The sequence below is a fragment of the Zalophus californianus genome, chromosome 8, assembly GCF_009762305.2.
Source record: "Zalophus californianus isolate mZalCal1 chromosome 8, mZalCal1.pri.v2, whole genome shotgun sequence".
Taxonomy (NCBI): Eukaryota; Metazoa; Chordata; class Mammalia; order Carnivora; family Otariidae; genus Zalophus; species Zalophus californianus.
Window position 1 is genome coordinate 92,140,269 of NC_045602.1, and position 12,978 is coordinate 92,153,246.

General features: G+C 43.1%; 2 protein-coding genes across 2 annotated transcripts; one reads left to right on the forward strand and one right to left on the reverse strand.

Annotated features, from left to right (window-relative positions):
- Positions 1 to 459: 459 nt before the first annotated feature.
- LOC113938051 (cytochrome c oxidase subunit NDUFA4-like) lies at positions 460 to 727 on the reverse strand. The gene has a single exon (XM_035728957.1). It carries the CDS (start codon positions 725 to 727, stop codon positions 479 to 481), a length of 249 nt encoding a protein of 82 aa, XP_035584850.1. The 3' UTR covers positions 460 to 478.
- A 2,319-nt stretch (positions 728 to 3,046) lies between these two features.
- LOC113938528 (AP-2 complex subunit mu-like) lies at positions 3,047 to 5,690 on the forward strand. The gene is given in 2 exon segments (XM_035729025.1): positions 3,047 to 3,056; positions 4,347 to 5,690. Coding segments are annotated over 2 exon segments (1,326 nt in total). The 3' UTR covers positions 5,663 to 5,690.
- The last annotated feature ends 7,288 nt before the right edge of the window (positions 5,691 to 12,978 follow it).

Here is a 12,978-nt window from a genome sequence, read left to right on the forward strand (position 1 = left end):
AGGGGAGCATGTTTGACCATGTAAATAGCATGTATCTCATCAACTTTTTATCAGACTTATTTGGCCCCAACAGATGGCTTTTGGATTGCATTGTACAAACACTAGAGGGAATGGAAGGAAGGAAGGCAAAAGAGGAAAGGGAGGAGCCAAACCAGGACAGATACATAAAGATATAGACTGAGAGTGTCTGTGCAAGTAGACACATGGTCTTTGTGGGTGGCAACCTCTAAAATGGCTTTCTTTGACATTCTCATCCTTGTGCAATACCTCCTTATGAGTATACCTGGACTTGGTGACTTACTTCCTTTTTTTTTTTTTTCAAGTTTCAGATATTTATTATTCAGGGTAAACCCCAATGCAATACACCAACATGATTTCATGCATTTAGAGGGGAAATATTTCCTGGATAAGTGGAAAATTGTGTGGATGACTTCTGGAAGACCTTCACTGTAAGCAGCTTTACAGTGAAACATTTCATTTAGAAGTCTGGACCTTCTTTCTTCAGTTTGCTGTAATCTACATTCACTGAGTAGAACTTGTATTGATCATTGGGACCCAGTTTGTTCCAGGGTTCTGAATTATTCTTCCTATCCCAACTGACATCTGGATTGAACAATGCCAGGCACAAGACATACAGCACTGCTCCAGTACCTCCTGCCCCAATAAATATGAAGAGGGGGATCAAGCTCAGATGCTTCTTGGCCTGACTGATGATCTGGCGTAACATGGCTGTGGCAGAGGCCTCTTGTCCAGGAGAAGAAAAAACCAGTGACTTATTTCTAATGAATAGAAAACAGCAAGAGTTTTCTCTTGGTTATTGGACTTGGTTATCAAGTCCAATTTCAAGCCCTCATTACTGGCTCAGAAGATTGAGGTGAGGATCCCAACCCCACTTTCAAAGGTAAGACGTAAAAAGACTGTGACTTCTTTCTTGGGTTCTCTCACACCCTCTCTCTTGGATTGTTCACCTGGGTGAGCCAGCTATGTATATTAAGGCAGCCCTGTTGGGGAGACTCATGTAGCAAAGTGCCAAGACTGCCAACAACCCACACCCACTTCAGTGCACCTTGAGATGAGACACAGCCCTGGCCCACAATTTGATTGCAGCTTCTTTATGACAGACTCTGAGTCAGAGGCACCCAGATGAGCCATACCTGAATACCTGGCCCACAGAGATAATAAATATTTGTTGTTTTAATCAGCTGAACTTTGGAGTAATTGGTTATGTAACAATAGATACTTAATAGAGTTACCATATTTAGAAGTTATTTCTTAGTATCATATAAAGAAGCTGTGGTTAGAGTCAATGGGCTTCTGGGCTTCATTTCTTACCAACTACATTTATCCCCTACTATATTACTCCAAATACCATGCACAAGGCCTTAAACTAGAAATCATTAACAGACAGATAACTGGAAAATTCCAAAATACATGGAGGTTAAACAACACACTTGTAAATCACACATGGGTCAAAGAAGACATCTCAAGACAAAGTTAGAAATATTTTGACCTAAATGAAAATTAAATACAACTTATCGATATCTGTGGGATGTAGCAAAAACAGTGCTAGAAGGAGAATTTACAACATTGAGAACTATATTACAAAAAAAAATAGGGGTGTGTGGGTGGCTCAGTTGGTTAAGTGTTCAACTCTTGATTTCAGCTCAGATCATGATCTCAGGATTTTGAGATTAGGCCCCATATCGGGCTCTGTGCTGGGTGTGAGACCTGCTTAAGATTCTCTCTCTCCCTCTCCCTCTGCTCTCCCCAACCCCTTTGGCCTGTGTTCCCCTCCCTCTCAAAAAAAGAAGAAAATGGATATGAAGATCAGTAATAGTAGGGCCACCTGGGTGGCTCAGTTGGTTGAGCACCCAACTTGATTTCAACTCAGGTCACCTTGGGGTGGTGAGATTGAGCCTTGCATCTGGCTCCATGCTAGGCCTGGAGCCTGCTTAAGATTCTTTCTCTCCCTCTGTCCCTCCTCCCTTCTCCCTCTCCCACCCACCCCCACAAAAAAAAAAAAATAGTTAAAAAAAAAGAATAATAAAGGAATACTATAAATAGCTCTATGCTCACATTTATAACCTAGAACCAGTTCCTTTAACAACACAATCTGCCAAGCTAACACAAGAAGAAATGGAAAATCTTAATAGATCTCTATCTATTAAAGACATTGAATGAAATCATGTAGTATTTGTCTTTGTCTGACTTATTTCACTTAGCATAATGCCTTCTAGGTCCAGCTGTGTTGTTGCAAATGGTCAGGTTTCATTCTTTTCTATGGCTGGGTAATTACCATTTTACCACAACTTTTTTACCAATGCATCTATTGATGGAAACTTGGGTTTGCCTCCATATCTTGGCTATTATAAATAATGCTGCTTTAAACATAGGGGTGTATGTATCTTTTCAAATTAGTGTTTTCATTTTCTTTGGGTAAATACCCCATAATGGAATTACTGGATCATATGGTATTTCTATTTTTAATTTTTTGAGTAAACTTCCTGCTACTTTTCATATATGATTTCGCTTATATGTAGAATCTAAACAAAACAAAACAGAACAAAACAAACAAAAAACAGGCTCTTAAATATAGGGAACAAACTCACAGTTGCCAAAGGGGAAGGGGGTTGGGGGAATGGGTGAAATACATGAAGGGGATTAAGAGGTACTAACTTCAGTTATAAAATAAATAAGTCACAGAAATGAAAAGTATAGCATAAGGAATACACTCAATAATATTATAATAATATCACCATTGTATGGTGATAGATGGTGACTACATATATCATGATGAGCACTGAGTAATATATAGAATGGTCAAACCACTATGTTAGTCAGTCAGCTAGGTGTCTGACTCTTGATTTCAGCTCAGGTAATGATCTCAGGGTTGTGAGATTGAGCCCCACATTGTGCTCATGCACTAGGCATGGAGCCTGCTTAAGATTCTCTCTCTCTCTCTCTCCCTCTCTCTCTCTTTCCCTCTATAAATAAAACTTAAAAAATGAAAACTTTATTCATAATTGTCAGTCTTTAAGCAATCAAGATGTCTTTTGGTAGGTGAATGAATTCCAGACAAGGGAATAGTACTCAATGCTAGAAAAAAAATGAACCACCAAGCCATGGCAAGACATGGGAGAGCCTAAATTTACATTATTAAGTGAAAGAAGCCAATCTGAAAATGCTACATACTATACAACTCCAACTATATGACATTCTGGAAGACAAAACTATGAAGGAGGTAAAAATTTTAGTGGTTTCCAGGAGTTAAAGGGGAGGGAGGGAGAAATAGGCAGAGTGCAGAGGATTTTTAGGGCAGGGAAACCATTCTATATGATACTATAATGGTGGATAAATGTAACTATACATTTGTCATAACCTGTAGAATGTAATGTAATGTCAGTTATGTAATGTAAACTATGGATTTTGGGTGACGATGATGTATCAATGCAAGTTCATTCTAACAAATGGACCACCCTTAATGGGGGATTGATAGTGGGTGTCTTAGTCCATTTAGGTTTCCATAACAAAGAAATATCATAAACTTGTAGCTTATAAACAACAGAAATTTATTTCTTACAGTTCTGGAGGCTAGAAGTCCAAGATCAAGGTGTCAGTATGGCTGATTTCTGAAGAAGATTCTCTTCCAGGTTGTAGAATGCTGACTTCTTATTATATCCTCACTTGGCATAGAGCAGAGAGAGTAAGCATGTTCTCTAGTGACTGCTTATAAAAGTACTCCCATTTGTGAGAGTCCACCTTCATGACCTCATGAAATGCTAATTACTTCCAAAGATACCACCTCCTAATACTATCAAATTAGAAGATACGGTTTCAACATAAGAATTCTGGGGCGACACAACCATTCAATCCATAACAGTGGGGGAGGCTGTACATGTGTGAAGGCAGAGGGTATGTGGGAACTCTCTGTACTTTCAGTTCAATTTTGCTGTGAACCTAAAACTGCTCTAAAAAATAAAGCCTACTTTTTTTAAGTTTTTTTTTTAAAATAAACAGGGCTTAGTGGACAAGGTCACCTTTAGGGTCCTGCCATCCCTGAGGGCTCCTGATGATCTGTAGGGAACACCTCCTAACTAACATTCTGAGATGTAATTCTTGGAAAAGATGGGGAGGAGCAGGTAGGTCTCAAGCCCATGTGGGGAGACTCCGTTGTGATGAGTGGCCACTCTGAAGCAGGTTCTGGACTGGGAGATGGATTAAGAAGGAATTCCACTCGGAGCAGTGGGCGGGCGGACATCTTGGGATCTGGAGAGTGGCCGGGCGGGCCGAGGAGGGGGCCGCAGAGGCCAGGTCTGTTCTCAGAGCGATGGGCCTTGGAGACTGAGCTGCCACCGTGATTGGAGGCTTATTCATCTATAATCACAAGGGGGAGGTGCTTATCTCCCGGGTCTACCGAGATGACATTGGGAGGAATGCAGTGGATGCCTTTCGGGTCAATGTTATCTACGCCCGGCAGCAGGTTCGCAGCCCCGTCACCAACATCGCTCGCACCAGTTTCTTCCATGTCAAGCGGTCCAACATCTGGTTGGCAGCTGTCACCAGGCAGAATGTCAATGCTGCCATGGTCTTCGAATTCCTCTATAAGATGTGTGACGTAATGGTTGCCTACTTCGGCAAGATCAGCGAGGAGAACATCAAGAACAATTTTGTGCTCATATATGAGCTGCTGGATGAGATCCTGGACTTTGGCTATCCACAGCATTCAGAGACAGGAGCACTGAAAACCTTCATTACTCAGCAGGGTATCAAGAGCCAACATCAGACAAAAGAAGAGCAATCCCAGATCACCAGCCAGGTGACCGGGCAGATTGGCTGGAGGCGGGAGGGCATCAGGTATCGCCGGAATGAGCTCTTCTTGGATGTGCTGGAGAGTGTGAACCTCCTCATGTCCCCCCAGGGGCAGGTGCTGAGCGCCCATGTGTCAGGCCGGGTGGTGATGAAGAACTACCTGAGTGGCATGCCTGAGTGCAAGTTTGGGATGAATGACAAGATTGTCATTGAGAAGCAAGGCAAAGGCACAGCTGATGAAACAAGCAAGAGTGAGAAGCAATCGATTGCCATCGATGACTGCACCTTCCACCAGTGTGTGCGACTCAGCAAGTTTGACTCTGAACACAGCATCAGATTCATCCCACCAGATGGAGAGTTTGAGCTAATGAGGTATTGTACCACCAAGGACATCATCCTTCCTTTCCAGGTGATCCCACTAGTGCGAGAAGTGGAACGCACCAAGCTGGAGGTTAAGGTGGTTATCAAGTCCAATTTCAAGCCCTCATTACTGGCTCAGAAGATTGAGGTGAGGATCCCAACCCCACTGAACACAAGCGGGGTACAGGTGATCGGCATGAAGGGGAAGGCCAAGTACAAGGCCAGCGAGAACGCCATCGTGTGGAAGATCAAGCACATGGCAGGTATGAAGTAATCGCAAATCAGCGCAGAGATTGAACTTCTGCCCACCAATGACAAGAAGAAATGGGCTCGACCCCCCATTTCCATGAACTTTGAAGTGCCATTCGCACCCTCTGGACTCAAAGTGCGCTACTTGAAGGTGTTTGAACCGAAGCTGAACTACAGCGACCACGATGTCATCAAATGGGTGCGCTATATTGGCCGCAGCGGCATTTATGAGACCCGCTGCTAGCTGCCTAGTAGCAGCTAGCCTGTCTCCCCACCCGCCCTTTTCCACAGGTCTGGGTGCCCTGGGCCACCACACTTCAGTGTCTCCTCCCTCCTGCTTTGCTGCCTTCCCTTTGCACCAGCCACTGAATCTAGGTCTGGACCAACCACATTGCGAGCGGGACTGGTGGAGCAGTCCCTGAACTCCCTGGGCAGGGTGGTTTCTGGGACTCCTACTCCACCATCCATCTGTCTGCCCTGGCCCAAGGCCAGGCTCTGTATTCTGTGACCAAAGCCAGCTGGGCTCCCTCTCCTCCCCTCCCCTGTGGCCACATCTCTCTGGAGTGGGAGGGTTGGCTGGCCCTCACCTCGGAGCTCCCCCAAAGGCCAGTAACGGATCCCTACTCTGCTTTGGGATAATGTGAGCTTCATTTTGTACACGTGTGACTTTGTCCAGTTATAAACCCAATAAACTCTGTAGAGTGGAAAAAAAAAAGAAGGAATTCAACTCAGTCAACCATGTCTACCCATGGAGTGAGTGAAAGAAACAGTTTCTGTTAGAGGTGTGGGGTTTGAGGTAATAAGTAATGGGTCCAAATAGAAATGAGAAATAAGCAGTTTTTAAGAAGGAACTGATGGTAAGCTGAGAGCCAGGAACCCAAGGAGGCCAGATTCTTGAAGCATCATTAATATGTGGGGATGTTCAAGGGCATCAGCTGTGGTACATGAAATAAGAAAGATAAGGGAAGTGAGAATAAGCCTGTGGATTTGGCAACAAGGAAGCCATCAAGAATTGCAACAATCCTATAGGCAGAAAGTTAGCCTAATGCTGCTTGTGCCAGAACACCCAGCCCTCCCTGCATCAACCATTTGTTTACCTGAAAAGAATTTATTAAGGAATATATTATGCACCACACACAGGAGATACAATAAAGAACAAGAAAGTCCTGCCTCTAGGACATGAACAGTGTAGCAGAGGAGGAGACAAAAAGCATGCTTATCCAAGTAAATATGATATCATTGCTCAGCATGATAAATGCAATAATAAGGGAAATTTAGGACAATGTGGAGAGTCCCCTGTGAAAGTAGCACATGGTCTACGTTTAGGGTAGGAGGTTAGAAATGACTTCCTGGAGAAAGTTCTTCTCAGGTGAGACCAATACCAGACTTGTATTAGTCAAAGAAACTAATGCCAGCTGCTATAAAAAAAACAAGCTCCAAATTTTAGATACTACAGTGGGTTGAATTGAGTCCCCCAGAAAGATATGTTCAAGTCTTAACTCCTGGTGCCTGTGACTATGACCTTATTTGGGAATAATTCCTTGCAGATACAAATCAAGTTAAGATGAAGTCATACTGGACTAAGGTGGGTTCTAATCCATGACTGGTGTCTGTAAGATGGAAATTTGGACTCCTAGAAAGACCCACAAGGAGAGCCTCATGTGATGGACAGACAGAGGTTGCAGTGGCCAGCTACAAACCAAGGAATGCCAAGGATGCCACAACCATCAGAAGCCAGGAAGGGGCAAAGAAGCATCATCCTCTAGAGCCTTCACAGACAATAACATGACCCAGATCCGTTTCCAGAAATGTGAAACAATATATTTCTGTTTTTTAAGCAAACCCAGTTTGTGGTACCTTGTTATGGCTGCCCTAGGCTTCACGCACTAGGAAACGGTCTTGTCTGCCACCCAGTCTGGGTCAGTGGGGTACTTGGCAGGGGAGGGGTAGGTCTGCTCCACAAAGTCATTTAAAAACCCAGAGTCCTTCCACCTTGCATCTCTACCCTACTGAAGCAGCTCAACAAGATTGTCTGCAGTGATAGGAGAGAGAACACAGAGCCCTCACAGGAAGTTTGGGGATCAAGTTACATTGCTTGCACCCACATCTCACTCCCACTCATCATATAACCTCAACCACAGGAGAGGTGGAAATAACATATCTCCATATACCTAGGAGAAAAAAGAAGCTTTTTTTTTTTTTTTGGTGAAAACATTGCTTTGAATTGCCTCTGCCCCAAAATTCAAAAACTATTGTTGGAACTGAAAGAAAAGAGTTCTTTTGAAACTTCCTGAGGTAATCCTGGTTCTATTGTTCTGGGGTGCAATAAGAAGAGCTATTTTCTTTATCTATATTATGTACAATTTAGTGCAATTCAACACTCATCTATGCAGACCAAAGCATCCAAACCACTTCAGTTTGCCCCACCCCCAGGGCCCCATCCATTCTCCGGGCTGTGGTCAATCTCCTCCCTGAGCCAACTTGGTCACCTACCTTCTGTCTAGAGCAAATCCAAATCTGTCCCAGGTTCCACTTGTTTTTGTTTTAAGGTGGAAAACTGCTTTGGTCTCTGGTGCCCTTCTTGATGGAGCTCACAGAGTTTGCCAACTTTTCTGTAAACTGCTGATGCCTTTGGGAGTTTTGCCTGGGAACAAGCCGGGCTCCAACCCCCTTGGGAACTGAATGCCAGCAGAGCACAGCTGGATATACAAGGGGCAAGACAGATCTGTGTGCGTGTCTCCTTCATTATTGTTCTATTGTATCTGGAGCCCAAGAGAGATGAGAGCATTAGTAATTAATCTGAGTCTGGATGGCTCAACCAATCCCACTCCCAGCACTGGGGGGCATTTCCATTTCCCTTTTATTTTGACAAGCATATTAATTAATCAGCAGAGGTGAGCGGCATTATTAAAAGCAGCTGCTGGTGCTAGCTTTCCCCACCCCTACCCCGACATACTCGGTCTCAAATGATAGTCTCTCCCCAAAAGCAAGGGGGCCCTACCTAGTTCCTCAAATGTAATTACACTTTTGCTCTTTTCAAATATCTGAACACAAACACACATATGCATGTGCACATGCATGCAGCATGTATATGCCCATGCATACACATGCATACTCTAATGTGCCTATCAAAGACACAGTCTGCATGGACCAGAGATCCTACTTTTCCCACTGTAACCTCACAGAGACAGATCCCAGCCTCCTCCAGTTGCTCCTTCTCTGTCCTTGTCTGGACACCTTGGGGTCCAATCTTCACCACAGAAAGAAAATATTTAGATTATTGACCTTAAAGCTCTGGAAGACAAAATATACAAATAAATAATACAACTGAACACTCCCAAACCAAATAATCCAGTTTAAAAATGGACAGAAGACATGAACCAACATTTCTCCAAAGAAGACATCCATGTGAAAAGATGCTCAACATCACTCATCTTTAAGGAAATGCAAATCAAAACTACAATGTAATGTCACCTCACACCTGTCAGAATGGCTAAAGTCAACAATATAGAAAAAACAGGTATTGGGGAGGATGCGGAGGAAAAGGAAACCTTGTGCACTGTTGCTGAATGCAAACTGGTGCAGCCAGTGTGGAAAACAGGGTGGAGGTTCCTCAAAAATTAAAAATACCCTCTAATCCAGGAATCCCACTTCGGGTATTTACCCAAAAAATACAAGAACTCTAATTCAAAGGTATACATACACTCCTATAAACACCCTTATGTTTATTGTAGCATTATTTACAATAGCGAAATTATGGAAGCAGCCCAAGTGTCTATCAACTGATGAATGGATAAAGATGTGGTATATGTTTACAATGGAATATTATTCAGCCCTAAAAAAGAATGAAATCTTGTCATTTGCAATGACATGCATTGCATGGAGGTAGTGAGTATAATGCTAAGTGATACAAATCAACCAGAGAAAGACAATACCATATGAGCAAAGAAAAAAGAGAGAGAGAAACAAAGAAAGAGACAAACTGGTGGTTACCAGAGAGGAGGTGTGTGAGGAGTGGGTGAAATAGGTGGTGGGGATCAAGGAGTGCACTTGCTGTGATAAGCAACAGGTGATGTATGGAAGTATTGAATTGCTATATTGTGCACCTGAAACTAATATAACATTACATGTTAACTATATTGGAATTAAAACTTAAAACACTCTGGAAGAACAGCCCATGGGTAAATTACATGGCTATTTAAGTTTAGAAGGGCTCTGAATTCCTCCTGGCAAGGGGAGAACAAACTGAATTCTCTAATTCATATGATGGAAAGAGGGAATCTAGCAAGGAGAATAAGCAGAGAAATCATGGCAAAGATGTTTAATGCAATCATGGGGAGTTGTTTTCCTAATGTGTATAGTTTATATTAAAGCATTGACCCTAGCATTGCTGCTAAATTGTCCAGTTCATTATGTGATAGTTTCTCACTTGTGCTGGACCAGGTATGTGGTCTCAAAGAATCTTGTCCTAAGGTTGCTCACGGCCTTGTGGGGCAGGTACATGTGCACACACATAGCTGCATATCTGGACTCTGGGGTAAAGCAGAAGAGGTAATGCCTTTGGATGCACAGGTCTCATGTGTGAAACACAGAGTTGAACCATTTAATGTTCCACCTTTGTTAAGCAAATAAAGGGGGGAAACACTCAAAACATAATGTATAGTCCAGACCAGGAAACGCAACTCATTTCCATTAACTGTCAAGTGGAAGCTGAGCAGAGAGATAGGAGACTGAGCTTATAAATCAAAAGCTGAGAGGTAATCAGACTGGTTCAAATGATGTGACTGTGCAGTGGTCATATTGGGAAAGGCACTGACCATTCCATGGTCCAAAGGGCAGAGAGGGGATAGACAATCAGTGCTCACTGATCACCTTTATGGGAAGAGCACTACACTCTTGCCACCCTTTAAAAAAGAAAATATTATCTATCTATTTATTTATTTATTTATTTATTTATTTATTTATTTATTTAAGAGAGCGAAGGAAAGTATGAGAGTGCAAGCAAGGGGAGGGGGAGGGGAGGGAGAGGGAGAGAAAGAATCCTAAGCAGACTGCACTGAATGCAGAGCCCAGCTGGATCTCACAACCAACTATTGCCAACCTAATGCAAGGTGGCATTAGTGATATTTGGGTTCAGGGAAGGTAGGATATTGTCATCACTGGTCTTAAACCCAGACTCTTTGGCATGATGATTTTCAAGATGAAAATCTTTCAGGTTCATGGTCCAAAATCATTGAAATGGCTTTTCTCTTTCTCTTCAGCTCAATACTTTTGTCCAGGTGGTCAAATCAGATTAAAATTAACATCAGGGAGTGAAATAAGTCAATCAGAGAAAGACATGTATCATATGACCTCACTGATATGAGGAATTCTTAATCTCAGGAAACAAATTGAGGGTTGCTGGAGTGGGGGTGGGGTGGGAGGGATTGGGTGGCTGGATGATAGACATTGGGGAGGGTATGTGCTATGGTGAGCACTGTGAATTGTACAAGACTGATGAATCACGGATCTGTACTTCTGAAACAAATAATGCAATATATATGTTAAGAAAAAAAAAAGAAGAAGAAGATAGCAGGAGGGGAAGAATGAAGTGGAGTAAGTCAGAGGGGGAGACGAACCATTAGAGACGATGGACTCTGAAAAACAAACTGAGGGTTCTAGAGGGGAGGTGGGTGGGGGGTTGGGTTAGCCTGGTGATGGGTATTAAAGAGGGCACGTTCTGCGTGGAGCACTGGGTGTGATGCACAAACAATGAATCATGGAACACATCAAAAAACATTAACAGCAGGAAATTATAAACAATAGAAACACACACACACACTCAGACAAAAGGAATTAGGAATTTCAACCAATATTTATTTAACACAAATATATATCAAATATTTGCGTGTGCTGACAGTGTTCTATGCACATGGAGACATCAGTGAATGAAACCAGGTTCTGGAGGCTCATTGAGCTTATATCTTAGCCATCAGAGACATAATGAGCAAGTGAATTATCTGAAAATGGCAAGGAGCACTTACAGAAAAAAAAAAAAGAAAGGAAGGAAAGAGAAAGGAAGGAAGGAAGGGAGGGAGGGAGGAGGAAAATGGCAAGGAGCAGAGTGGAGAGTGGAGCTGGGTCAGAGCAAAAGGGAAGACTACTTATGGAGTTAAGTGGAACCATCATATCACCTCATTGAGAAGGTAGCATTTGAGCAAAGACTTGAAGGAGGTGAAGGAGTGAGCCAGGCTGATAAATAAGGGGAAATGTTCTGGGCAGAGACTAGCTCATGCAAAGGCCTTAGGCAGGGAGCACAGCTGCATGTTTCAGAGAGCACAGAGGCCAGTGCAACCCACAACAAAATGAGCAAAAGAAAGGCATAGGGGACACAGTCAAGACCCAGATAAGCAGGCTGCAGGCCGTGGCAAGGACTTTGTCTTTTAATCTGAATAAAATGGAGGCACCGAAGTTGTTGGCAAAGGAGGGATGCCAGTGACTTACTTTTAAAAAGGATTGCTTATTCCAGCTGCCATGTTGAGAATAGATTATGGGGGAAAGGGATAGAGGCAAGCAAACCAATTAGGAAGACACTGGATGAGTGGGAAAGAGTTCTAGTTCATCCATGATGAGCTGGAGATGTCCCTTAGGCACCCAAGTGGAGTTGTTGGGTAAGCAGTTAGGTGGTATGAGGCTTGAGTCTAGAAGAACAGTCTGGGTTAAAGATGTAATCGGGGGAGTGGTGTCACAGCATATAGATGGTGCATAAGGCCACCAGGCAGGATGAGATCATCAAAAGGGAGGGTACTGATAAAGAAGAGGATAATGGATTGAATCTGAGGCATTCCACATGACAAGATAATGGGCAAGAGGAGAAACCAGCAGGTGACTGAGAAAAAAGGCAGATACATATGGTGTCTTAGAGGCCAAAGCAGAATATGTCTCAAAGAGAAGAGGGTATTTATTAAGTCAATGCTGCTGATGGGTCACAAACATGAGAACTGAGAATTGACCTCTGGCTTTAGCAACATGGAGGTCACAGCAACCTTGATGAGAGCACTTTTAGGTGCATATTGGCAGCTAAAGCCTGATAAGAATGGAATCAAGAGAAAGTGGGTAGAGATGGATTAATGACAGTGAGTGAGGTTTTTCACCGAGTACTGCTTCAAATGGGTAGCAAAGAAGTGATACAGAAATGAGGAGGAAGCAGGGTCATGAGTTCCTTTAAGATGAGAGGAACACTGAGTAATGGGAATGATCCAGTGTAATTCAAATGCCTGATGATGTGGGAGAGAGAAGGGAGAATCTCTGCAGCAAAGTCTTTTTTAAATGAGAAGGCTGAGGCCTCATACAAAGAGGAAGAGATAGGTTAATGAAGGGAGTGTGGTCATCTCTGGAATAGGCCAAAAGGCGGTTGAGTGCAGGGAAGGGTGGGTCAGTGAAACTGGCAAGGACTGTCTTTGAAAGTCTCTGGTGGCTTAAATTTTCCAATAAAGTTGGAAGCTGAGAGAGAGAGGATGGTGGTGGAAAAATTTGGGTTTGAAGAGAAGGTTTGGCATGGCCATTTAGAGATTGGACTGG